Source organism: Rhopalosiphum padi, chromosome 3 (assembly GCF_020882245.1).
Source record: "Rhopalosiphum padi isolate XX-2018 chromosome 3, ASM2088224v1, whole genome shotgun sequence".
Lineage (NCBI taxonomy): Eukaryota > Metazoa > Arthropoda > Insecta > Hemiptera > Aphididae > Rhopalosiphum > Rhopalosiphum padi.
Genome location: NC_083599.1, coordinates 79,240,132 through 79,264,174, shown reverse-complemented (window position 1 = coordinate 79,264,174; position 24,043 = coordinate 79,240,132). Strand labels below are relative to the sequence as shown.

At 33.4% G+C, this 24,043-nt stretch overlaps 5 protein-coding genes across 6 annotated transcripts; 2 read left to right on the top strand and 3 right to left on the bottom strand.

Moving 5' to 3' along the window:
- Positions 1-654: 654 nt before the first annotated feature.
- Positions 655-1,358, bottom strand: LOC132926746 (uncharacterized). Its single transcript, XM_060991136.1, has 2 exons — positions 821-1,358; positions 655-764 (listed from the first exon to the last, which is right to left on the bottom strand). Exons 1-2 carry the CDS (start codon positions 1,295-1,297, stop codon positions 666-668), a joined length of 576 nt encoding a protein of 191 aa, XP_060847119.1. The 5' UTR covers positions 1,298-1,358; the 3' UTR covers positions 655-665.
- A 1,387-nt stretch (positions 1,359-2,745) lies between these two features.
- Positions 2,746-7,507, top strand: LOC132925966 (uncharacterized). Its single transcript, XM_060990320.1, has 10 exons — positions 2,746-2,902; positions 2,962-3,159; positions 3,357-5,615; positions 5,680-5,790; positions 5,868-6,178; positions 6,239-6,371; positions 6,428-6,604; positions 6,657-6,761; positions 6,827-7,319; positions 7,381-7,507. The coding sequence occupies exons 1-10, from the start codon at positions 2,746-2,748 to the stop codon at positions 7,505-7,507; spliced, it is 4,071 nt and encodes a 1,356-aa protein (XP_060846303.1).
- A 5,276-nt stretch (positions 7,508-12,783) lies between these two features.
- On the top strand, positions 12,784-14,031 carry LOC132925965 (uncharacterized). Its single transcript, XM_060990319.1, has one exon. It carries the CDS (start codon positions 12,784-12,786, stop codon positions 14,029-14,031), a length of 1,248 nt encoding a protein of 415 aa, XP_060846302.1.
- A 119-nt stretch (positions 14,032-14,150) lies between these two features.
- Positions 14,151-15,874, bottom strand: LOC132927835 (uncharacterized). Of its 2 annotated transcripts, none has more exons than XM_060992426.1 (3): positions 14,840-15,874; positions 14,497-14,781; positions 14,151-14,439 (listed from the first exon to the last, which is right to left on the bottom strand). In XM_060992426.1, the coding sequence occupies exons 1-3, from the start codon at positions 15,548-15,550 to the stop codon at positions 14,185-14,187; spliced, it is 1,251 nt and encodes a 416-aa protein (XP_060848409.1). In that variant the 5' UTR covers positions 15,551-15,874; the 3' UTR covers positions 14,151-14,184. The 2 variants fall into 2 exon arrangements, with proteins under 2 accessions (XP_060848409.1, XP_060848410.1); XM_060992427.1 differs by having other exon boundaries at positions 14,151-14,427.
- Positions 15,875-20,502: 4,628 nt separating this feature from the next.
- On the bottom strand, positions 20,503-23,281 carry LOC132924213 (uncharacterized). Its single transcript, XM_060988384.1, has 4 exons — positions 23,176-23,281; positions 22,395-22,523; positions 22,151-22,315; positions 20,503-21,092 (listed from the first exon to the last, which is right to left on the bottom strand). Exons 1-4 carry the CDS (start codon positions 23,279-23,281, stop codon positions 20,503-20,505), a joined length of 990 nt encoding a protein of 329 aa, XP_060844367.1.
- Positions 23,282-24,043: the final 762 nt, after the last annotated feature.

Below are 24,043 nucleotides of genomic sequence, written 5' to 3'. Positions count from 1 at the left end.
AGCAAAATGAAAATATTTGGAATCCTGCTCACAGCTTTTACAAAAATCGAATCTGAAGAACAGATTCAATAAATGAAATTGCCAATATCTTGGGTATTTCACAACAAGAAGTTAACAGAAAATGGAAGACCATACAATCTCAATTTCGAAGAGAACAATCTTTTCTTCCCACAAATATTGATATTTTACTAACAGTAGATAGAAAAAGGGGCTTCTGGAGCCGCAACCCGCAACCCGCAACCCGCAACCGCAACCCGCAACCCGCAACCCGCAACCGCAACCCGCAACCCGCCGCCGCCGCAACCGCAACCGGCCGCCGCCGCCGATCGCGTACGTGCGCGACTTGTATTATTGTTATCATACAACCAGTTATCATTTGTTATCATTTGTCATCAGTTATCACATGTTATCATATATTATCAATAATTTATTTTTATCAGTTATCACTTATTATAATTGTTATCACATGTTATCAATCATTGACTCTACTATCTTTCTAGACGATTTTTGTATGGAAATTGTAAATAGTTTGTAGAAAATAAATAAATAAAAAAAAGTTTTTTTTTTTAAAAATATATTGCTGTTTAATTATTTGGCATATTAAAATATAATAATATACATTTTTTTTTTTTTCTGATTCTATTACAAATAAAATATTACATACATTATTTCTGATAACTTAATCTACGTCTTGTTCTTTCACGCGCTACGAATGCCCTTGTCCTCGGTCGGTTGTCTTCAGTCCTCGGTCTGTTGTCTTCAGACTATAAAAAATATTTGCTTTAGTATACAATATTATGTAAAAATATAATCGTATTACCTCGGTTTCAGACGATGAATATAACCATCCTCTTGCCAATTGACTGAGTGCTTTAACCATCAAATCTGCTATTAAGCAAGTACCTGTGACTGGAATATTGTCTTTCAATTTCTTTATTTCGATGTGGTCCAAATAATCTTTAACATCATTTATGTTTGTGTCTTTGGGTAACGGCATTTCTTTCCCAAGAAACATCGAAATCTTACAGACCTGGAGCAACGCAGCGGGTCGGACGTACATAATTTTCTTCTGAATATCTTCTTCCATCGCATCCCTCAATCGCAAAATAATTTCGGTATTTTCCTTGGTCAACTTAATTTCCTGCTCTTGCTGCAAACAATAGATTGACAGAATATTGATACCGTTGCATTCCTTAATTCTTATCAATTTAGATTCCTTTAACATTACGTGCGACGTACGTGAAAAGTTTAGGATATTAAGAACCGCATTTAAAGATTTAAACAACTCAACATTCATGTTTACGCACTGAGTCTTACTTGAAATAAAAACAACACAATTAAATAAAAATTCTGGATCTAAGCCTATATGTATGTAAACATCGTTGCCGATAAAGAATGTGTTACAGTCGATTAAATTCTTAGCCATGTTTAATATTTTTGCTGAAAATTTTTGAACACTGTAAAAACACTGTGCAGGACACTTGGACGGCTGCAGGCAAACTGAGGGCAGACTGAGCCAAACTGCATTTGTATATAATTCTGGTGGGAATAATATGTATTGGGCTATGGCGTTTTTCAATAATAATAGTTTTCGCTAAGAAATGTGTTTGAATATTGATATTTAATCGACATGTCGTCAGGATGGCGCCGACTCATAATGTATATCCTTAAACCATCACAGATCCATATTCAATTCATCGATAATCACACAATACCTTGCAAAAACTCTACCGTCGCCACCCCGACGTTTGGCGTCGGATTGACAATAAGATACACCTTATTTAATAAACTAAATGACTATATAGAAATTCACACGTGTCGCCAAGATGGCGCCGACTCATAATGTATATCCTTAAACCATCACAGATCCATATTCAATTCATCGATAATCACACAATACCTTGCAAAAACTCTACCGTCGCCACCCCGACGTTTGGCGTCGGATTGACAATAAGATACACCTTATTTAATAAACTAAATGACTATATAGAAATTCATATTAAGGACGTCTGGCGACAATAAATTCCTGACATTAGGTAGCCCTCGATATTAGTACAATTAAAAGACATTAAGAGACATATCAATTAAATATCGATATTCACTCACTACCTTACAAAAAACTCTACCAACTCGACATAAGGGATTAAGCATATTTGGCGTCGTATTGACAATACGATACATTTCCTGCCATTAGGTGGGTATTTGGCGCTTTCGCATACCTTTTCTTAAGGTACGGTTCCCCTGCAGCGTCTAGACGCCATAGAACGACGCGTCTTGACGCGGCGCCTGAACGCTGCAGGGAAACCGTGCCTTTATACGATATTAGAATGCCTATTAGTGAACAACACGATAATGATCGATATTAGTGCCCTTTGCCGGACGTATCTTCATACAATGTAATTTTAATTAAATACCAATATTCACACTGCCTACCCTCAAAAATCTTTACTCCACCTACTTAAATTTATCTTTATGTATTCTGAAAGAGACAACAGTCTTTTAGTACGTCGTCAGTCTTAAACCATCGCGCACTTATTTTTCGTTGTATCTACCACAAGAAGCATTAGTTCTTCATAGCGTACCTCTGATTATATATCACCTAGTGTAGCTGAATCGGTTTAGTCTGCCCCGAGACATTTATCGTTCTCATTCGTTCGCGCCGGCTTTAAAAAATTTCCAGTGTTTTAAAATTTTTACAAGTGTTTAAACATTTTGTTATTTTTATTTCGTTTTCACAATTTAAATATGTTTAAATGCGAACAGTGTCTTTCGGTTTTCACACGTAGAGATAGTTTGGTCAGACATGGAAAAACTCATACCGGTATTCATTTTCCATGTACTATATGTCAGTCATCATTCACATACAAGACCAGTCTCACCAAACATTTGAAAAATGTTCATGGTATGTATACTTATTTATTTTTATTATTAATTTATATCTAATATTACATTATATCTAATGTTTTTTCCAAGGCATCGTTCAGGCTCATCGTCAGCCTGCACCGGTTGTTGCTCAACCCACTCGACAGGGCGACATACAGATTGCCCCACAAATTTTCGTCCCCGATATCCCGGCTGGTGGCTCGAACATGCTATCCGAGGACGAGATTTGCATGGCAGCTATGGACGAATTTGAAAAAGTTCAAGACGATAATACAGGTTAGTTTTATTTTTAATATTATAGATGGGGTATAATTTCAAAGATTCGTATAAATCATAAATTTTATTTATATGCTGATGGGTTGTCAGACCGTTTGGTATATTTAATTTTAAACGATACATAACATTTTTATTCTATTATAAGAAAATTAGTTTCTCTTTAGATTTATTAGGGGTTTTTTAATTTTATTTTTTAGACTCTTATACAACTACGAGCGTAAACGGTAAACGAGTTTCCACCGCCAACACCACTTCGACTGCTACAGCGAAAAAAGCACGCATGGATATGGTGAAGTCCCCCGGGTTAGTTGAAATTTCATCGTCAGCGGGTCGAAAAATCATCTGGTATTTCACAAAAAATTTCAATAATGTTAAAAATTATACCGACTTTCTACGTCCTCTTACACCGGCTCTGTCAGACATGATGAAAAATCACGTACAGCAACATCCAATAAAATTTAGCTTGAAGCTCGAGGCTACTTATAACCGATCAAACGTACCCAATTCGTCCGAAAATAGGGCGTTTAAAACATCAGCAGTTGAAGTTTTTTCGGAAAGTAACATTGCTGAGATTATTGAAAGAGCTTATATAAAATTATTGACCGAGGAAGAAGCTTATACTAGCAGAGGAAGCGGGTTTACCCTGGAATCTATAGATGGGCTATTGTTGACCGTGTACAAATACACACCGATGGACGGGTCGTCATACATACCGCTGCCTGCGTATATCGATAGGAAACGGGGTACAATAAATCCTCAGAATGTAGACCAACAGTGCTTCAAGTGGGCTGTATTAGCCAAGCATGTGACAGGGCCGGCGGTATACCGTATAGGAGAAAATTATAGACAACACGAGGACAAATACAATTTCAATGGTATATCGTTCCCAACGCCATTATCCGACGTTAAGAAATTCGAATATAATAACCCGACTGTCTCTGTGAATGTGTATGGGTTAGACAAAAAGTTTCAGCCACCGCGTAAATATCCGACGTACGAGGTGTACCCGCTACGTGTCGTTGATGAGGAGAAAGCCAACCACTTTGATCTGTTGTTGGTAGCAGACGAAAGCGGGTCGCATTACATCTACATCTCGAATTTTTCACGCCTTATACGCTCTCAAAAGACTGGACATAAAGAGACTGTCGTATTTTGCAAAAGGTGCTTTACCAGCTTTGACAATCAAAGATATAAATATAAATTGAATGGGCTTGAGGCGTTAACTCAGCATAAGCTTATATGCGGTGCACATAAGCCAATATTACCGGTGATGCCGAAAGAAGGTGAATGTCTGCAATTTGAAGCATGGAGAAACACTCAGAGACATCCTATAGTAATATATGCAGATTTCGAAACTATACTGATGAAGACGGATGAGAAGAAGGCGGGAAATACAAAAATAATGCACAGACATGAAGCGATGAGCTATGGACTCATTGTGAAGGCGAGCAATGACGTACCGATAGAGCTATTAGCGAGACATGAGATACCAACGGAACCAACATTATATCGAGGAAGTGAGAGTCGACAGGACGTGGCGAGACATTTTGTCGAAACCGTGTCTGAAATAGCATTAAAGATAGAGAAGTTATTGAAAACGAATATTCCAATAAATATGTCCGCAGACGACATACAAGTTCATGAAGCAGCGACGCACTGCAATCTATGCAAAATCGAGTTTACCCCACCTTCAGAGGTACTATATCGTAAGACAGCTGACCATTGCCATCTCACAGGAAAATACCGTCAAGCTCTCTGCAATGTATGCAACCAAAAACTACAAACACCCGTTTTTGTACCGTGCTACTTCCATAACTTGTCCAACTATGACGCGCATCTGATAGTCACAGAACTTGGTTATGACACCCAGACTATTAGAGTAATACCAAACACTGAGGAAAAATACATATCATTCTCTAAATATGTGTCAAGTAAATTCCAAATCCGTTTCATAGACACTTTTAGATTCATGGCATCAGGACTATCAACTCTAGCTAAAAATCTTGTAACACCAGGTCTGGAGAACTTCAGAGAGACCGCTAAAGTTTTTAATAAAGTCGATATGTCGCTCGTGACTCGGAAGGGAGTGTACCCGTACGAGTACACAGATAGTTGGAGCAGGTTGGATGAAGAGAGACTACCGAGGAAGAGGGACTTTTATAGCACGTTAAACGAGTCGGGAATAAAGGAAGAGGAATACACGCATGCAAAGGAGGTCTGGGACCACTTCGGTTGCAAGACGTTGGGCGAGTACAGTGATCTGTACTTGAAAATCGACGTGTTGCTGCTGGCGGACGTCCTTGAAAATTTTCGCGATGTGTGCCTTAAGACATACAACTTGGACGCGGCGTATTATTTCACTGCACCAGGATTAAGTTTTGACGCGATGTTGAAGTTTACCGGGAAAAAGTTGGAGCTGTTGAGTGATTACGATATGTTATTAATGTATGAGAATGGTTAGTATATCAATATAATTTTTAAAAATACGTGTATAATAATAATCTTGTATATTCTTCATAGGTATTCGTGGTGGATTAGTGCAGGCAAGCATGAGACATGCCAAAGCCAATAATATAAAGACCCCAGACTATGACGAAACTAAGGAGAAATCGTGGTTGATATACCAGGACTGTAAATATATTTATTTATTTATTTTATTTTACTTTTTTTTTTTTTTATTATTAATTTTTCAAACTTAAACTTTACAGGTAATAATCTCTATGGCTGGGCTATGTGTCAGTATATGCCATACGGTGACTTCAATTGGGTTGAATCCAACTTGAACGGACTGAGTGAGATGTCACCAACGTCAGACAAAGGGCGAGTCTACGAAATTGATGTCTCATACCCACAACATTTACATGATAAACATAATGACCTGCCTTTTCTGCCACAAAACGGTATACCATCAGGCTCAAAGGTGAAAAAATTGATGTCAACGTTTCAGCAGAAGAAAAATTATATTATACATTACCGGAACCTACAGCAGGCAATTGAAAATGGGTTAATAGTTGAAAAAGTAAATATTTTTATTTTACAAGATTTAAACAGATTTTTAACATTATATCTTAATTTATAGGTGCATAGAGTTTTAGAATTTAGCCAGTCTGCATGGTTGGCGGATTACATTAACTTAAACACAGAGATGAGGAAGAAGGCACAGAACGACTTTGAGAAAGACTTTTTCAAATTAATGAATAATGCGGTATTTGGTATGTTATTTTACTTAATCCAATTTAACTATATTACCAACAGTTTCTTTTTTCAGGGAAGACTATGCAATCGAAAAGAAAGGAAATGAAGATGGAGTTGGTGTCGTGTGAGAGACGATTACAAAAACTTATTAATAAGACGACATTTAAACATGCTACCAACTATAACGAAAACCTGAACGCGGTGGCACTAGAAAACAAAATAATCAAATTTGATAAGCCTATATATATTGGTAAATATACTTTAAATTTTCTATTTTACATTTATTAACATATTTTGTATAGGATTTGCTGTTCTTGACATTTCCAAGACGATGATGTACGATTATCACTACAACGTAATGCAGAAGCACTATGGTGATAATATCAAACTTATGTATACTGATACTGGTAAACATATTATAACTAATTTGAAGTATAAACTTAATTTATATATATATTAATTATTATTTCAGATTCGTTGGTATACCATATTAAAACTGAAGATTTTTACAAAGACTTGATTGAGAATCCCAACTTGATGGATAGATTAGACACGTCAGACTTGCCTCCTATCCATCCGTGCTACACTACAGCTAGGAAGAAGGTGCCCGGGTTTTTCTCTGATGAAGCAAAAGGACATATAATGACAGAGTTTTGTGCACTACGTGCAAAATCATACGCGTACAACATATATACAGGAGAAGAGGATGTGGTGAGAGAGCAGATCAAGGCGAAGGGTGTAAGACAGCATGTGGTTAAAAACCATATGACGTTGGAGGATCATGTTAAGTGTTTGTTCGGAGATGAAAGTCTTGATAAATATACAGAAAATGTATCCATTCGCTCATTCAAACACCAGCTAATTACAATCAAAACAAATAAATTGACATACAACAACTACGATGACAAAAGAGTGGTGCTAGACGATAAAATACATACACTGGCTCACGGTCATTATAGTTTAGAGTAAGTTTTTAAATTATTCTATATTTTTCAAATTATTTTACTTATATTTATAATTTTATAGGGATGATAACGAGCAGATTGTTGATTGGCCAGATCATGAGTTTACTGTAGACGTTGCTGGGCGTGAGTGGGAGGAATCGGATAAAGATTTAATGAGATTACTTCTAAGGGAATGCATGTCAAAATAATTAAATACTATGTTTTTTTTTTTGTTATGTATTGTAATTGTAAAATATATCACTTGAATAATTTTTATATATATATATATATTAATGTTATCTATAACCATTTATTGGAAATATTAGGTTACCTATGTAAAATAAAAAACAATGTTAAAATATTATTATTGTTATATTTTTAAGAATTATTTATAAACCATTTTCTTATAGCAAAAACTTTATAAAATGTACATTGTTTAGGATTAAATTCCATATGAAAAATACAACAAGGTAAAGTTTCGTCATCACATATTTGATCCAAACGAGGGCAGCCCAAGTCTTCAATGTTGATGAGTGCGACGTGTGGTATATACTCCATAAGAACTTGTTTTTTCTGTTCTCCTTTGACATAAATGCAGTTGAACTTTAATGAATTCAATATTCTACTTAGTTCCTCATATTCGACATCACCGTAATCTATAGATAGTTGATGATAATTGCGTTCAAGCCACTTATTAGTCTTTCGACTTTTGTTGTCCTGCATTGAGTTTGAATGTTTAAAAATCCAGTGCTGGGTCGCCCATGTTTCTGTGTCTACTATAGACATTTCTTTAATCATGTATTTATTGTTGACGCCAAGTACACATTGCATGTCCAAGATGGCCGAAGACATTATGGCTTGTCTTTATAATAGTATTAACACGAGTGAGTATAGCAGGTATTATGATTTTCTTCGAGTAAATACTCGATTTTATCTAATTTAGACGAAAACGATTTGATCGACTGTTCGAGATTTGAAATAATTTTATTTGTTTCACCAGACTGAGAACTAGCAAACACGTTTATGTCTGTAGCTCGACTGACACTATTTTCTAATGTCACTTGTATTTATCCAGCTATTGTGTGTATTATCGAACCCGAGCCATTTGACAAAAATTTGATCCCCCTTCTTACGTATAATTTTTTCAACTAAAAAGTCATTTGGATAGTTTGTTTTCAATATTTCTTCTGAATAAAAGCAACCAGCAATCGGTTTTCCACTATAATCTTGTAGCTGATAAGTAGTAGGTAACGTTTCATTAATTTTAACAATTTTGAATATTTCTGTAGACCAGCTCGGCAAATAACCTTTTGTAAACACACCTTTATATGTGCTTATACGGACATTATCGCCTATGTTAAATTTATTTTTTCGTTTAATTATTTTACGTTGCTTTATCATCACAGATGTTGGATTTGTATCAGCTTGCACCGGTGTCATGCCTATTGTTCTATGTTTTGAATTATTATATTCGTTGATCAACGACGGTAGAATAGAAATCCATTTGTGCGATCCTCGTGCTGTAAACTCTCTATACATTTTTTCTTTTAATGTGCGGTTGAAACGTTCTACTATACAAGCTTTCATAGTACTATAAGTCGAATATTTATGTATGTTGTGCTTCTCCATCAACGCATCAAATGTAGAATTGTAAAATTCTTTACCATTATCGAGCTGTAATAGTTTTGGTGTGCGTTTAAGCAGTATAGTAGACATTGCTTTGGAAACTTCTTTACCAGTTTTAGATTTTAATGCTATGGCCCAGGCAAACTTTGTAAAACAGTCTATGACACATAGAATATATTTATAGCCATTATTTTTTTTCGAATACGGTATCATTTCGACTAAATCTGCCTGCCATAGATCGTTTTTGCCATAAACATTAACTCTACGCCGTGTGTAATTTTTTCTTGCCGGTTTGTGTAATTCGACTGCGATTTCGCGTTTAGACATTTGGAATACGATTTATTAACCCTGCTTCGTGTAATTCTTCGAAAATCGAAAGTATTTCGTTTGAAACACCTGTATTACCAGCTGCCTTTGACGCCAATAGTAACTGCAATCTTTCGACTAGCTCGTTAGGGTCGTTCCAGTATACTAAATTATGTTTTTGTAGCTTCATAGATAAGCCTGTGCCCGATTGAAACAAATTTTGGATTATATCATGATATTTGTTTCCACCTTGTTTAATTTTTCTCCCGTCCGCTTTTAGATGCGCCGATGTTTGAGTTAATATAGACTTGTATGCTTTTAAATCATTTTTGGTGTATAATTTTGGATATTTTGAAAATATTAAATTACCAAGTCCTTGTGTTAGTGTGTACGATACATCATCAATAGTCAGCGAATTGTCAATGAGTTTAATTTCTTTTTTACCTAAAACTACTTTTCCATTTTTTTTGTACTTTAGGTCCATACGTTTTGTCTATATCGTAAGATTTATACCAGTCGCTTATTTCAAAAGCTTTCGAATCGTCTGTGTCGTTAAAATATTGAGAATCTTGAATATCAATGTCTTGCTGTGTGGGCGGAGTTTGAAATGTTGTTTTATTAATATTTTGTTTCAATGGTTCGATAATCGGACTTAACGACTCTGATACTAGTGAATGAATATCTGCTTTTCCACTTTTTAATGCGATATACTTGCGTTTGATATTTTCTTTGGCTTTAATCAGTTCTCCGAGTACTTCACCGCTAGCAGCCATAACTGTGAATGAAGCATTTCCACAATGACAATACTTTATATAACGACAAATGTGTCAAATCCATGACGATATCGACCGCTGTCACGTTCACAGTCTTTGTTTATCACGATAAACTCAAATCTCCCCAGACGCCAACATGAAGTGCAAAAGTCTTTAAACTCTGAGTATGACATATCACCAGAGCAATGTTCATTGTATACATGTTTTAAATTAGTCTCATCTTGTTTGAATAATACAATAAAATTAGCGTTATCGCGCAAAAGTTGTTTTGGGACTTTTGAATAACTCTGAGCCAGATAGAATACATCAACTAAATTATGACGACCTCTGGAGAAGTAAGTTCTTGCAATCTTTTGGTTTTCAGTAATAATATCGTCGAAAATAAATACAGAGTTTGGTAAAGCTTTCTCAGGTTCAATAACTTGCTCATTTTCATAGAACGTAAATAATCCAACATCAGTGCCCGATAAAATATCTCCAAGCATTTTGTATTTAGGCTGATCCAATGTTTTAGAGTATATGTAAACATTATGAAATCTTATTCCGTTTATATTTGTTAATAAAGTAAAGATTAAATTCGTTTTTCCACAACCGGAAGGTCCTACAACGAGTGCACGTATCGTATTAGGAAGGAGCGATCCATGTCTATGATTTTGAAACGAAGTAGGTGGATCTACGTTTTCAACTGTTAGTTTTATTTTTTGCTTAATGAATTTCATTATAAATATCTATGTACCTACAAGAATGAGATCAGTACACAATGTCACCCGCTCGAAGAAGCAACAAGAATAAAGGCGGTGGTCTCATCAACACACTTATAAACAAACTGCCGATCGAGCTTCACGTGCCTGGTAAGTCTAGAATAGCAAATCCGATATTATCATAATAATAATAATATTTCTTTGTAGGTTATCAATACTGCGGGCCTGGTACAAATTTGAAAAAACGATTAGCTCGAGGTGATAAAGGTAAAAACCTACTGGACTCTGCTTGTAGAGACCACGACATAGCATACGAGCGTAGTAACTCTATCACAGATCGTAACGAAGCTGACCATATATTAGAACAAAGAGCCTGGGACAGGTTCAAGTCAAAAGATTCTAGTTTAAAAGAAAAATCTGTAGCTTGGGGCGTGACTACTGCCATGAAGGCAAAACGAAAAATCGGTGGAGGTTGTGGATACAAAGTGGCGATTAAAGCAGTCAAAAATGTTATCAAGAAAAATATGGGTGAAAAAAACTTGTTGAAATTGACCAAAAAATGTTTAGCTGTTGCACGAAAAACATTTAAAACTAATAAGACAAAAGTTCCACGAACAATAAATATTCCGAAAAAAGGCGGTGTGTTACCACTCATACCGATTTTCGCCGGGTTGTCAGCTCTGGGAGCCCTGACTGGAGGCGTAGCCAACGTTGTGAAGGTTGCTAATGAATTTAATAGAAACACTCCATCGCATTTAGGCAAAGGGCTTTATCTCACTCCGTATAAAGGCAACTCATACAAAATAGAAACACCACAAAAAAGTGGTGGGAGTGTAATAGCGAAAAAATATAGAAAGTCAAAAAACTAATTGCCACGTTACCCAGTAGAGCGTTGTACGATTACGAACTTATAAAATATGCTCGCATGATGAAAATACCTCATTTCATCGGTGTGTTTACCAGAGATAGGTTATCTAGACGTCCTAAACGCCTAGAATCAGCGATTATTAACTTGGATACAGTAAACGGATCAGGAACGCATTGGGTAGCGTATAAAAAAATCGGAAAAAAAGTCATATATTACGACAGTTTTGGGAATTTGGTTCCACCATTAGAAGTACAAAAATATTTTCACGGGTGTGACATACATTTCAATTACAGCAAAGAGCAGAAATATAATACTACAAACTGTGGACACTTGTGTTTAAAGTTTTTATCATGTTCACATTGACGTTAAACGGAAACTCGAGCGAGTTGTCATGCGAGATCTTTCCACCGTTGGAAGTAGAAAATACTGCACAGATTTGTCTTTTGAGTTTACAGACAAATAATTCTATACCAAACATAGAACCTGGTTGCAATACTATTGCCTTCCGTAATTTGAACAATGAAATTGAGTACGTAATTATACCTACGGGGACGTATGAGTTGGATCAGTTAGAGACAATTATACAAAAAATGATGCCTGACTATGTCAGTATGTTTGAATTAAAAACAAACAGCAGAACATTAAAGTGTATAATATCGTGCAGTCATAACGTTGATTTTGGAATCGAGAATAGCATAGCTAAATTGTTAGGGTTTAGAAATGTGCTATACACTACCGGTGCTAGTCATGAATCTGAAAATATTGTCAACATAATGAAAATAAACTGTATAAAAGTAGAGTGTAATCTAATCATCGGCTCATTCTGTGACGGAGTACCGAGCCAGTTCATACACGAGTTTTATCCTACTGTATCTGTGGGATATAAAATCGTTGAGGTACCTAGGCATCCAGTTTTTTATGGTCTTAATACGACTTCAATAACTAAAGTAAATATCGCGCTAAAAGATCAGGACGATTGTCTGATTAATCTGCGTGGTGAGCCTATCACAATTCGTTTACAAATAACGCGTGGATATGGCACTAAAATTTAATATAAAAAGAACTACAATCAAAAAACCTATCAGTTTACCGTCTGCCGTTAAGAAGTCTACATCTAAACCGCCACTGAAAAAGTCTACGTCCAAATCGAAAAAAAACAACAAAACCAAGCTCACGAAAAATAATTTAAATTTTCTTCGTTCGTTACAATGATGGATGACTCATATTTAGACGTGACGGCCGACTATGTCGATGATTGTAAAATAACACAAATGCAATATCATTCGTTCACACCGTATTCAAGCACCGCTCTATCATACAATGAAGAAATTAGAATTAACGTTCAGAACATGGATTCTTACACTTTGCCGTGTGAAAGTTATATTTTCATCGAGGGTAAAGTAAACAAACCTACCGATGCTGCTGGAGACGTACGTTTTTCAAATAATGGATTGGCATTTTTATTCTCTGAGATGCGATATGAAATAAATGGAATAGAGATACAAAAATTAAAATCACCCGGAGTGTCGTCTTGCTTGAAAGCGTTCTGCTCCTATACTCCAAATGAAATGAATACATTAGACAACTGTGCTTGGGACTCGGCAATGGACGGTGAAGATAATAAAAATTTTATGACCGGCAATGTATTTACCGGATGCATACCTCTAAAACATTTATTCGGATTTTGTGAAGATTATAAAAAAATTTTACTCAATTGCAATCAACAACTAATTTTAAATCGTTCGTCTACTGATTTGGATGCAATACGTGTTGTGGATGCCGGAGCCACCGAACACGTTGAGAAAAATAAAAAAATTACAATTGAACTGACTAAGGTGACTTGGAAGATGCCTATTATCAAAGTCAGTGATAAAGAAAAATTAAAGTTATTGAAAGTATTAGATTCTCGTAAAACACTATCGTGTGCGTTCAGAACCTGGGATCTATGCGAGTATCCAGTACTCCCTAGAAATACATCGCATTCGTGGACTGTTAAGTCTAGCACTTTGCTCGAAAAACCTAGATTTGTTTTGTTCGGATTACAAACAGGTAGAAAAAACAATATCGAAACTGACGCTGGTCGATTTGATCACTGTCAACTAAAAAATCTTAAGGTACACTTAAACTCTGAAGTGTATCCATATGAAGACTTTCGAGCTGATTTTAAAAATAATACCACCAGCATACTTTACAAAGCTTATACAGACTTTCAAAAATCGTATTACGAAAGAGATTATTGTGAACCATTGTTATCAAAACATGTTTTTCAAACTTATACTCCAATCGTCGTTGTTGATTTGTCATACCAGAATGATAACGTTAAATCATCGACCGTAGACCTACGAATAGATTTTGAAACGGACACAGTTATTCCAGAAAAGACTGCAGCTTATTGTTTAATACTACATGATCAGATTATAACTTACAATCCGTTTAGTGGAGATGTTAGAAAATTGTAAACCTTGTATATTATAACTCTTATAATTTTAGACCTTGTAATTATTATTATTAATACCTTATTTTTATACCTTATTTTCTAATAAATAAAAAAAACTTTTTTTCAAATATCATGCCTGTTTTTATTTTACACAACATTATTTCACAAATATTATTCACAGTTTACGTTTTACGCTCCGCTTAGTTGATTTTTTCATGGGCTTGCCACCTGTGAAGTCGAGAATAGATGGCGAGTGGTTGAAAGACGACGGACCGTCGTTTTCGTCAACAGCAGGGCCCGTAGAGTTTATACGGTTATTATACCATAGGGGGTACTCGTCCGAATCGTGTCCTGTAGAATGATTGTCTATGAGCACCGGTAATGATGATAATGATGGCAGACTGGTAGGAGCATCATTCTGATTGATATACTAAATAATTATAATCTGTCAATATAAATATAATAAAATTAAATATATGTATATTACCACATTAATTGGTCCATCGTTCTCGTCAACTGTGGAGCTTGCTGGATATGTTGCCTGCGTAAGATTGATCTGCGAACATTCACCATCGAAAAAAGACGGTGAGAATAATTGTCGCGGCGTTATATCCCATGGTTTGGTCGGCGGCGGCTGCGCATCGGTGTCATCGGTATATTGAGGGGACGGTGATGAATATTTGTTCGGAGCCAAAATTATGTGATTGGACATGGACGGCGAATACGTTGACGATGTCATCGGCGACAATGGCGAAATGGGGTTAACGATTAACTAAAAATAATAAAAATTAAATAACTATTTAATAGAGCTAGTATTAAGATTTAATTACCTCTGGTGACATTCCTCCGCTCCATCGTTGAGACCATTGTTCAGCTAATTTCCGTGCTGCACACATTTTCAGCTGACTAACAAAATTTAAGTCGATATTCTTGATGATTTGATCGGTCTGAAGGTTTTTAATAAAAATTATCATTTCGTCAACTGTTTTCGGTGGCGATTGCACATTGGTAAATTCCCGGTCTATATAATTTTCAATAATTTCAAATTGCCTTAATACAACAGGACGTATGATGGCTGACTTTCGTGCGAACGTTTCGAAAATACTCTCCTCCATGTATTGTAATTTCATTAAATCTGCACGATTTAGCAATACTCGACATCCAGCTTGTGTTTTTGATTCGATGACAAGCATATTTTCCCCTTGATACACCATACTAGACAGCGAAATAATTTCGGTTTCCAGAAATAAATTTCGCTTATATTTTTGCGGTTGATCCAAAATAAACGACAATATATTCCCCATCAGGGAAAATATACGTCTTAGAAAGTCGGCTGGCATATTAATATACCGCGATGGTGTGATTATTTGTACTACGGTGTTGAATTCGTCCGTAGGATCAAGTCCTACATTCAAAAACTTACGGCCGGTGAAGTCTAGTGTGAAATTATTACAGTCGATGAGCTCTGCAGGCGGTGTTGGTGGTACATATGTGAAATTCTTCTTGTACACTTTAGCCATGTTTCCAATTGAACCAGCCATGATTAAAATTATTTTTGAAAATAAAAACACACACTTTAAAAAACACTAAAATTTATAAAGACGGAGCGAACGAAAACTACGTGTACACCAGTTTAGGGCAGCAGACGGACTAAACAGACACCGACTCTTTAAGTCAGGAGTCTCTATAATAGGTGGGGGGGGGGCATTTTTCAATATTAATGGATTTTGCTGGAATGTGAGAGGTGGTTTAAGGATATACATTATGAGTCGGCGCCATCTTGGCGACACGTGTGAATTTCTATATAGTCATTACTATATCTAGAGTACTATATCTAAGTATCTCCGGTATCTAGTGGGGGGGAGGGGGGGGGGGGCATTTTTCAATATTAATGAATTTTGCTGGAATGTGAGAGGTGGTTTAAGGATATACATTATGAGTCGGCGCCATCTTGGCGACATGTGTGAATTTCTATATAGTCATTTAGTTTATTAAATAAGGTGTATCTTATTGTCAATCCGACGCCAAACGTCGGGATGGCGACGGTAGAGTTTTTGCAAGGTATTGTGTGATTATCGATGAATTGAATATGGATCTGTGATGGTTTAAGGATATACATTATGAGTCGGCGCCATCTTGGCGACACGTGTGAATTTCTATATAGTCATTTAGTTTATTAAATAAGGTGTATCTTATTGTCAATCCGACGCCAAACGTCGGGGTGGCGACGGTAGAGTTTTTGCAAGGTATTGTGTGATTATCGATGAATTGAATATGGATCTGTGATGGTTTAAGGATATACATTATGAGTCGGCGCCATCTTGGCGACACGTGTGAATTTCTATATAGTCATTTAGTTTATTAAATAAGGTGTATCTTATTGTCAATCCGACGCCAAACGTCGGGGTGGCGACGGTAGAGTTTTTGCAAGGTATTGTGTGATTATCGATGAATTGAATATGGATCTGTGATGGTTTAAGGATATACATTATGAGTCGGCGCCATCCTGACGACATGTCGATTAAATATCAATATTCAAACACATTTCTTAGCGAAAACTATTATTATTGAAAAACGCCATAGCCCAATACATATTATTCCCACCAGAATTATATACAAATGCAGTTTGGCTCAGTCTGCCCTCAGTTTGCCTGCAGCCGTCCAAGTGTCCTGCACAGTGTTTTTACAGTGTTCAAAAATTTTCAGCAAAAATATTAAACATGGCTAAGAATTTAATCGACTGTAACACATTCTTTATCGGCAACGATGTTTACATACATATAGGCTTAGATCCAGAATTTTTATTTAATTGTGTTGTTTTTATTTCAAGTAAGACTCAGTGCGTAAACATGAATGTTGAGTTGTTTAAATCTTTAAATGCGGTTCTTAATATCCTAAACTTTTCACGTACGTCGCACGTAATGTTAAAGGAATCTAAATTGATAAGAATTAAGGAATGCAAGTGTATCAATATTCTGTCAATCTATTGTTTGCAGCAAGAGCAAGAAATTAAGTTGACCAAGGAAAATACCGAAATTATTTTGCGATTGAGGGATGCGATGGAAGAAGATATTCAGAAGAAAATTATGTACGTCCGACCCGCTGCGTTGCTCCAGGTCTGTAAGATTTCGATGTTTCTTGGGAAAGAAATGCCGTTACCCAAAGACACAAACATAAATGATGTTAAAGATTATTTGGACCACATCGAGATAAAGAAATTGAAAGACAATATTCCAGTCACAGGTACTTGCTTAATAGCAGATTTGATGGTTAAAGCACTCAGTCAATTGGCAAGAGGATGGTTATATTCATCGTCTGAAACCGAGGTAATACGATTATATTTTTACATAATATTGTATACTAAAGCAAATATTTTTTATAGTCTGAAGACAACCGACCGAGGACTGAAGACAACCGACCGAGGACAAGGGCATTCGTAGCGCGTGAAAGAACAAGACGTAGATTAAGTTATCAGAAATAATGTATGTAATATTTTATTTGTAATAGAATCAGAAAAAAAAAAAAATGTATATTATTATATTTTAATATGCCAAATAATTAAACAGCAATATATTTTTAAAAAAAAAAACTTTTTTTTATTTATTTATTTTCTACAAACTATTTACAATTTCCATACAAAAATCGTCTAGAAATATAGTAGAGTCAATGATTGATAACATGTGATAACAATTATAATATTTGATAACTGAGAATATGTGATAACAATTTGATAAGCCGCGGTGATTCGATTCTAACCCATAATATTATATTTTTAAATATATGATAACTGATAAAAATAAATGATTGATAACTGATAAAAATAATAAGTGATAACTGATAAAAATAAATTATTGATAATATATGATAACATGTGATAACTGATGATAACTGGTTGTATGATAACAATAATACAAGTCGCGCACGTACGCGATCGGCGGCGGCGGCCGGTTGCGGTTGCGGCGGCGGCGGGTTGCGGGTTGCGGTTGCGGGTTGCGGGTTGCGGGTTGCGGGTTGCGGTTGCGGGTTGCGGGTTGCGGCTCCAGAAGCCCCTTTTTCTATCTACTACTAACCTATAGATGTATCAAAAAAAATTGTCAATTTGCTATAGGAATGAAGCCATATTTTAAAATATTAAATAATTACCAAAGACTTCCTTAAAGTTGTATCATTGATTTTGCTATCCAACATTAACAAGTTTTCATGATTTTTTATAGGAAACAATGATTCTATATCTACATCATTGGTTATAAAAGTTGTTTTTGATGAGTGGTTCATCATCTTTTCAATATTTTCATTCATGGAATGACATAAAACCTTTAATGCTTGAATTTCATATTTCAAGAAAGAGAATGATGTAAGCGATATGTTATGTAAAGGACATTATGAATTATTGATATATTTTACATATTAAACAAACATATATATAAATCTATATGATTTTTGTTTGTTTTTTTAATGGCAACATTATTTAGAATTAATTATACGCATAATTTATACTAAAAACATGTACATAATTGTTTGTAAGTATGCAGTGGCGCAACTAGGATCTTTGGGCCCTGAAGACAAAGTAAATCTGGGGCCCTATAATTACTTAAGTATTTGTAGTCAATTTTTTTTTTAATGCTGACACAAGCGAAATAATACTGTGTAAATTATTTCTGGTTATATTTTAATAATAATTAATAACAACAAAATTACAAAATTTATTGAAAAAGAATTTAAAAAAAAAACATTTTAAATTTAAAATATAATTATTTAACTAAGCATATTAACTTTTCTTGCTTTGGTTTCAGCAAATTGATTGATTATTTTGTCTATATCTAGGATATTAGCTTGTTCTTTTTCAATGTTTAACAGAGCAATATTTGACAAACGATTTTGACCCATTGAATTTCTTAAATAATTCTTAATTAATTTAAGCTTCGAAAACGTACGTTCCGCTGATGCAACCGTTACTGGTAATGTGATATATATATAATACAAGCACGTAATACTTCACTATAAGTGGTACAAAAATCATTTTCAATAATAAACATGGCTAGTTGTTTAATATTTTTAGTTATTTTCAAATTTATTAATTTTTTTATGCATAAAAGTTGTCTGGTGAAATCTGAGCTAATATCGACGTTATAAAAATTGACGAAATCATACGAAGCTTTAATGATATCATCTTCCGTGCTATTAACCAATGAAAAAGGATTTAAGAAATCAAAATATTCAATTACCTTTTTTAAACCCTGGAATCGATTATCTAATTGAAAAATTACTGTATCAATGACTGGAAGAAAAACCTTGATTCTTAAATTATCTTCTGAAATATCTAATCGACGGTCGCCATCTACTTCATCAAAATATCTTCTTCCAAACTTTAATCTATGTACATGAAATTCCTGAGGAATCCCCCATTTTGTACACATAAATTTGGCTGTTTCCATTAAAGTATGATAGTTATTTCTCAATTCTTTAATTATAGATGTAGCTTGTTTCAAGTTTTCACATGCATTATGTAAATTTGTATCTTTTTTTTTAAGAGACTTAGACACTCCGTGTAAGGGTTTTAAAATTTCTTCCCATAAACAAAGAAAGAAAATAAATTCTACAGATTCTAATTTTTTTTTCAAAGATAAACTCATACTTTTTTCGTCGGTTTTAGAACTTGTTAAGGATATATTTGTTAAGGCTTTCAGTACATCAATAAATCTGACTTTTAATGAATAAATCGATTCATGTCGTGCTTCCCATCTTGTCACACATAACTTTTTCAGAACTTTAGCTTTTATTTTTTTTGGTATCAGCTTCGCCAAAAGCTAAAATTGACCATCGTGGAGCACTTAAACTAAAAAAATTAAATATGCTTTGCACAGTTTCAAAAAAGATTGCAACTTGTTTTGAACTTTTAGCAGCATCTGAAATAACCAGGTTTAAATTGTGTGCACAACAATGTACGTATTGTGCTAAGGGAACTTGATCTTTGATTCGTTTTTGAACACCTGAATAAAGCCCGCTCATTACTGATGCACCATCATACCCTTGACCTCTACATTTGCTTATATTAATATTTAATTCCTTAAGAATGGAAATTATAAGATCTTCATAATCTTTAGCACTATATTTATCAATGGCATAAAACCCTAAAAATGACTCTTCAATACTTAAACTTCGTTCATCAAAGTTGAGTATTGTATAACGCAAAATTATACTGACTTGATCAATTTTTGTTATGTCTTGTGTGGAGTCGACAATAATAGAAAAGCATTGCGAATTTTGAACTTTTTGACAAATTAAATTTCTTACATTAGTAGCAAGTATACTAATTAATTCATTCTGTACTTTCCAGCTTAGATATTTGATTTTTTTTTTCATCATTCAATAACTCATTCATAACAGGATCAAATTCAGCTAAAAGTTTCACTGAACGCATAAAGTTACCTAGAACACATACAATTATAAAATACAATTAATTATTTATATGAAATATTAGTAGATTTAATGATTATATACCTTCATTTATATATTCATGTTCATTAAATTTGCCTTTATGTTCATGTCCTCTTAATGCTGTATTGCCAGATGTTAAAAAGAGAATAATTTTTATGATTCTTTTAAGAACATTTCTCCAATAAGCTGCTTCATTTGAGTATTGTTGCTCAGTTAATTTATCAATAGTCTCATTTTTTTCCCAAATACAACGTACTTTAATAGCATCAATATGTTGTATTGATTTTTCATGTAAATCTATCTTAGCTGAGAGACAATGCCAGTTATTAACTCCATTAACCCAGGATGGATTAAAATATGAATAACCACGATTCGCAAATAGCCAACATGTCTCACAATACACTACATCTAAACCTACTGAATAACACAGCCATTTCCTTGGGACACTTAATCCAGATTTCAATTTCATAAAATAATAGTGTTTAGAAAAACGATATGATTTGCCATTTTCATGTTCAGTATATGGAAATTGAATTGTTGGTCGGCAAGAACTATATGCTAAGATAAGTCTCTTTAGATTACTGTCTTTGATATTCTCATCAAAATGGTATCGATCAGTTGGGTAATCATTTTTTAAATTTAATTCTAAAAACAAAAATCATGTAAAATTTTAGTAAAATAAATCAAGTACCAAGATTAATATAAATTTAAGAAACAATATAATATAATACCTATAATATATTATAGGTAATTATTTGTTATTTAAAATTAAGTTATGTATTTGAGAAAAAAATGAACTTTATAATATACATATAAAGTATAAAGTATAAGTCTATGTATAATGTATTAGGTACTGTATTACATGTAATATGCAATAATACGCTATACCGACTATAATTAAAACTGCTATGGAATTAAAATAATGACTTCTCAAATATGCCAGCTGACAAAATGAGCAAATGTATTAAACTAATAATTAACCCTTAGCTACACGCGCCATTTTTTTTTCAATAATTGCACGCGCGTTGTATTTTATACACCAATTTGTTTTACGCAGAAATCAATGTCGTATTGCATATATATGCATTTTTATTGTTTTTATTTACTAATAAAAGAACAAAATACTACTTAATATTGTTTAACATTTAATTATAAAAAAAAAATTAATAAAAAAAATTTTTGTTATTACTATATTATAATTGATAAAAGCAAAAATATCTTACTCGCGCGGTGTATTTCGTTCACCGATACAAAAATATTTTATACGGAGCTTGTTTGTGCGGCTACAAACATCAAATGACGACTGAAATAGATTAATAACTATTACATATTAGATAAGAAAAGGTTAGATTAGGAGAATAACTGAAAACAAATAAAAACTAAAATAGTACAAGATAAACAAAAATATTGGTGTACAAAGTACACCAGCGCGTGTAGTTAAGGGTTAATAGGGAATGATTGTATAAACTAAATACTAATAAAGTTATTAATTGTTTATAATAATAGGTTTTTTTAATTTTTATTATTGATAACTGGTTATTAAACCATATTTAATTTGATAAATCTGAATAATGATATCTTAATAGTAATCATTCAAAATTGTATTATAATTTATATTGAATATAGGGAATATGAGGTATTTCAATATTTCTCGTATACAAATTTTAATTCAAAAAACCAGATTGCTTTTTAATAAATAATACCTGGACAAGCTGAATCATTTGAATTACACAAATGACCAATAGTATTTTCAGTTTGTAAAATTTCATTTATATTTTCTTGAACACTACTTTCCAACGCGGTTATCTCACTCGCAGAAGTTGCAGTAGATTTAACAAGCATAGAGCTGTTGTCAATTACTTTTTCAGCTAGAGCAGAATTATATTTGCTTATAAAAAATGTTTAAAATAATAAGAAATACTAGATTTATTTTTGATAAAATAATACTTGGACAAGCTGAATCATCTGAATTACACAAATGACCAATAGTATTTTCACTATTTTCAGTTTGTAAAATTTCACCAATATTTTCTTGGCCACCATTTTCCAATGCAATCAACACACTTGAAGAAGTTACTGTAGGTTTAAAAATTTCCAATTAATTGTGATTTGATAAGTAGGTAAATAGAACATTTTTTTAACATAAAAACATATTAAAAATTGAAGTTACCTATATTTAATTATTTTATACTTGCATAATGCATAATATTATATGATCAAAAACAAAAATATCAATTGTTACCTAAATACCTAATCAGTTAATATTATCAAAAAAAAAATATATTACATGAACATTTTGTTTATTTAGATGTATTTGATTTGTATCATATTATTTTGTTGTTATTTAAGTAATTCATTTTGTTTGAAAGTTGACTGAATACCAAAATAATATCATGAAGGAAAACCTAAACATTTTTTTTTTTTTAATTCTGCTCTAATTTATTGTTAAAATAATAATATATTAGTTAATGCAAATATGTGATTTGTTTTTTGTTTAATATTATTTTTCCATAACTAGATATAGTTTATTAAATTTCCACTGTAGGTAGGTATACCTACTATTAATTATTAGATTTTTTTATCAAGTAAATAAGTAATTCATTTTTTTTTTATTCAATAATAACCCTGACAGATATAAATTATTAAGATCAATAAGAATATCAATATTATTTATTTGACTTTATAGTTTATTTTACGCATACTAATAAATTACTATATAGGTACGTACCATTTTTGTTGGGTAGAAATCTGTCAAAAGAACCTCGTAATTTTTTCAACTCAGCATCTTTTTGAGCTCGTTCTTTTCTTTTTTGAGAACCACTTTTTGGTGGCATAATATAAATATTTAATTTAATTAATTAAACAATTTTAAATTATAACATACGAGATACTGTGTCTGTGTGTCGACGGTTTACGACGTAAGGCAGATATTGCACAATGACTAAAATCGGTGCTTCACAGTTCACGTTTATAACAGTCGTAATCAATGTATATCATAATATTATACTAATTCATTTTACATGGAATTTAAAAATAACTTCATAGGACCGAAGCCCCTAAGAAAACCGGTATATTTATATATTGTCAACAGTATCATAGACCATAAACGATAGACCGATAGACGTTTCATTTATAAATTGTCATATTACTAATTATATAAGTTATTATTTATATTTTAAATAGCCAGTGTATCTTGATATCTATTAATAATATTTACGGTGAGCATCGGAGTCGGAAATAAATATTGACCCCCGCCCGCCACAAATCTGTATGATACCATCGTCTATTGGGCTGTTATTCTGAGAATGTTAACAGTATTGTCGTATTGAGTATTTATACATAATAATATACATAATACAGAATATTAAGTAATGGGCAATGGCTGTAGAACTATAGTCTATAAAACATAATACAATATAAATAATATAATAATATAAAATAATACATATTAAGTATAGTGTTTAACTTGCGGACTGCACGGTCTGCACGTACCACACTTTGCCCTTGCGTATTAATTATTGATAATTATAATTTCATCGGTATCAAAATTAACTATGGTAAAAATTTTAAATGATCACAGATTTGATTTAATTCTT

Excerpts from the sequence above, each read along its gene's own strand:
- LOC132926746 (XM_060991136.1), bottom strand. The coding sequence starts at position 1,297 with ATGAATGTTGAGTTGTTTAAATCTTTAAATGCGGTTCTTAATATCCTA. Across the intron at positions 765-820 it reads ATTCATCGTCTGAAACCGAG|TCTGAAGACAACAGACCGAG; the intron begins GTAATACGATTA and ends TATTTTTTATAG.
- LOC132925966 (XM_060990320.1), top strand. The coding sequence starts at position 2,746 with ATGTTTAAATGCGAACAGTGTCTTTCGGTTTTCACACGTAGAGATAGT. Across the intron at positions 6,762-6,826 it reads ACTTATGTATACTGATACTG|ATTCGTTGGTATACCATATT; the intron begins GTAAACATATTA and ends TTATTATTTCAG. Across the intron at positions 7,320-7,380 it reads CACGGTCATTATAGTTTAGA|GGATGATAACGAGCAGATTG; the intron begins GTAAGTTTTTAA and ends ATAATTTTATAG.
- LOC132925965 (XM_060990319.1), top strand. The coding sequence starts at position 12,784 with ATGGATGACTCATATTTAGACGTGACGGCCGACTATGTCGATGATTGT.
- LOC132927835 (XM_060992426.1), bottom strand. The coding sequence starts at position 15,550 with ATGGCTGGTTCAATTGGAAACATGGCTAAAGTGTACAAGAAGAATTTC. Across the intron at positions 14,782-14,839 it reads GCGGAGGAATGTCACCAGAG|TTAATCGTTAACCCCATTTC; the intron begins GTAATTAAATCT and ends TATTATTTTTAG. Across the intron at positions 14,440-14,496 it reads ACGATGGACCAATTAATGTG|TATATCAATCAGAATGATGC; the intron begins GTAATATACATA and ends ATAATTATTTAG.
- LOC132924213 (XM_060988384.1), bottom strand. The coding sequence starts at position 23,281 with ATGCCACCAAAAAGTGGTTCTCAAAAAAGAAAAGAACGAGCTCAAAAA. Across the intron at positions 22,524-23,175 it reads ATTTCTACCCAACAAAAATG|TAACTTCTTCAAGTGTGTTG; the intron begins GTACGTACCTAT and ends TTAAACCTACAG. Across the intron at positions 21,093-22,150 it reads AAATGATTCAGCTTGTCCAG|AATTAAATTTAAAAAATGAT; the intron begins GTATTATTTATT and ends TTTTGTTTTTAG.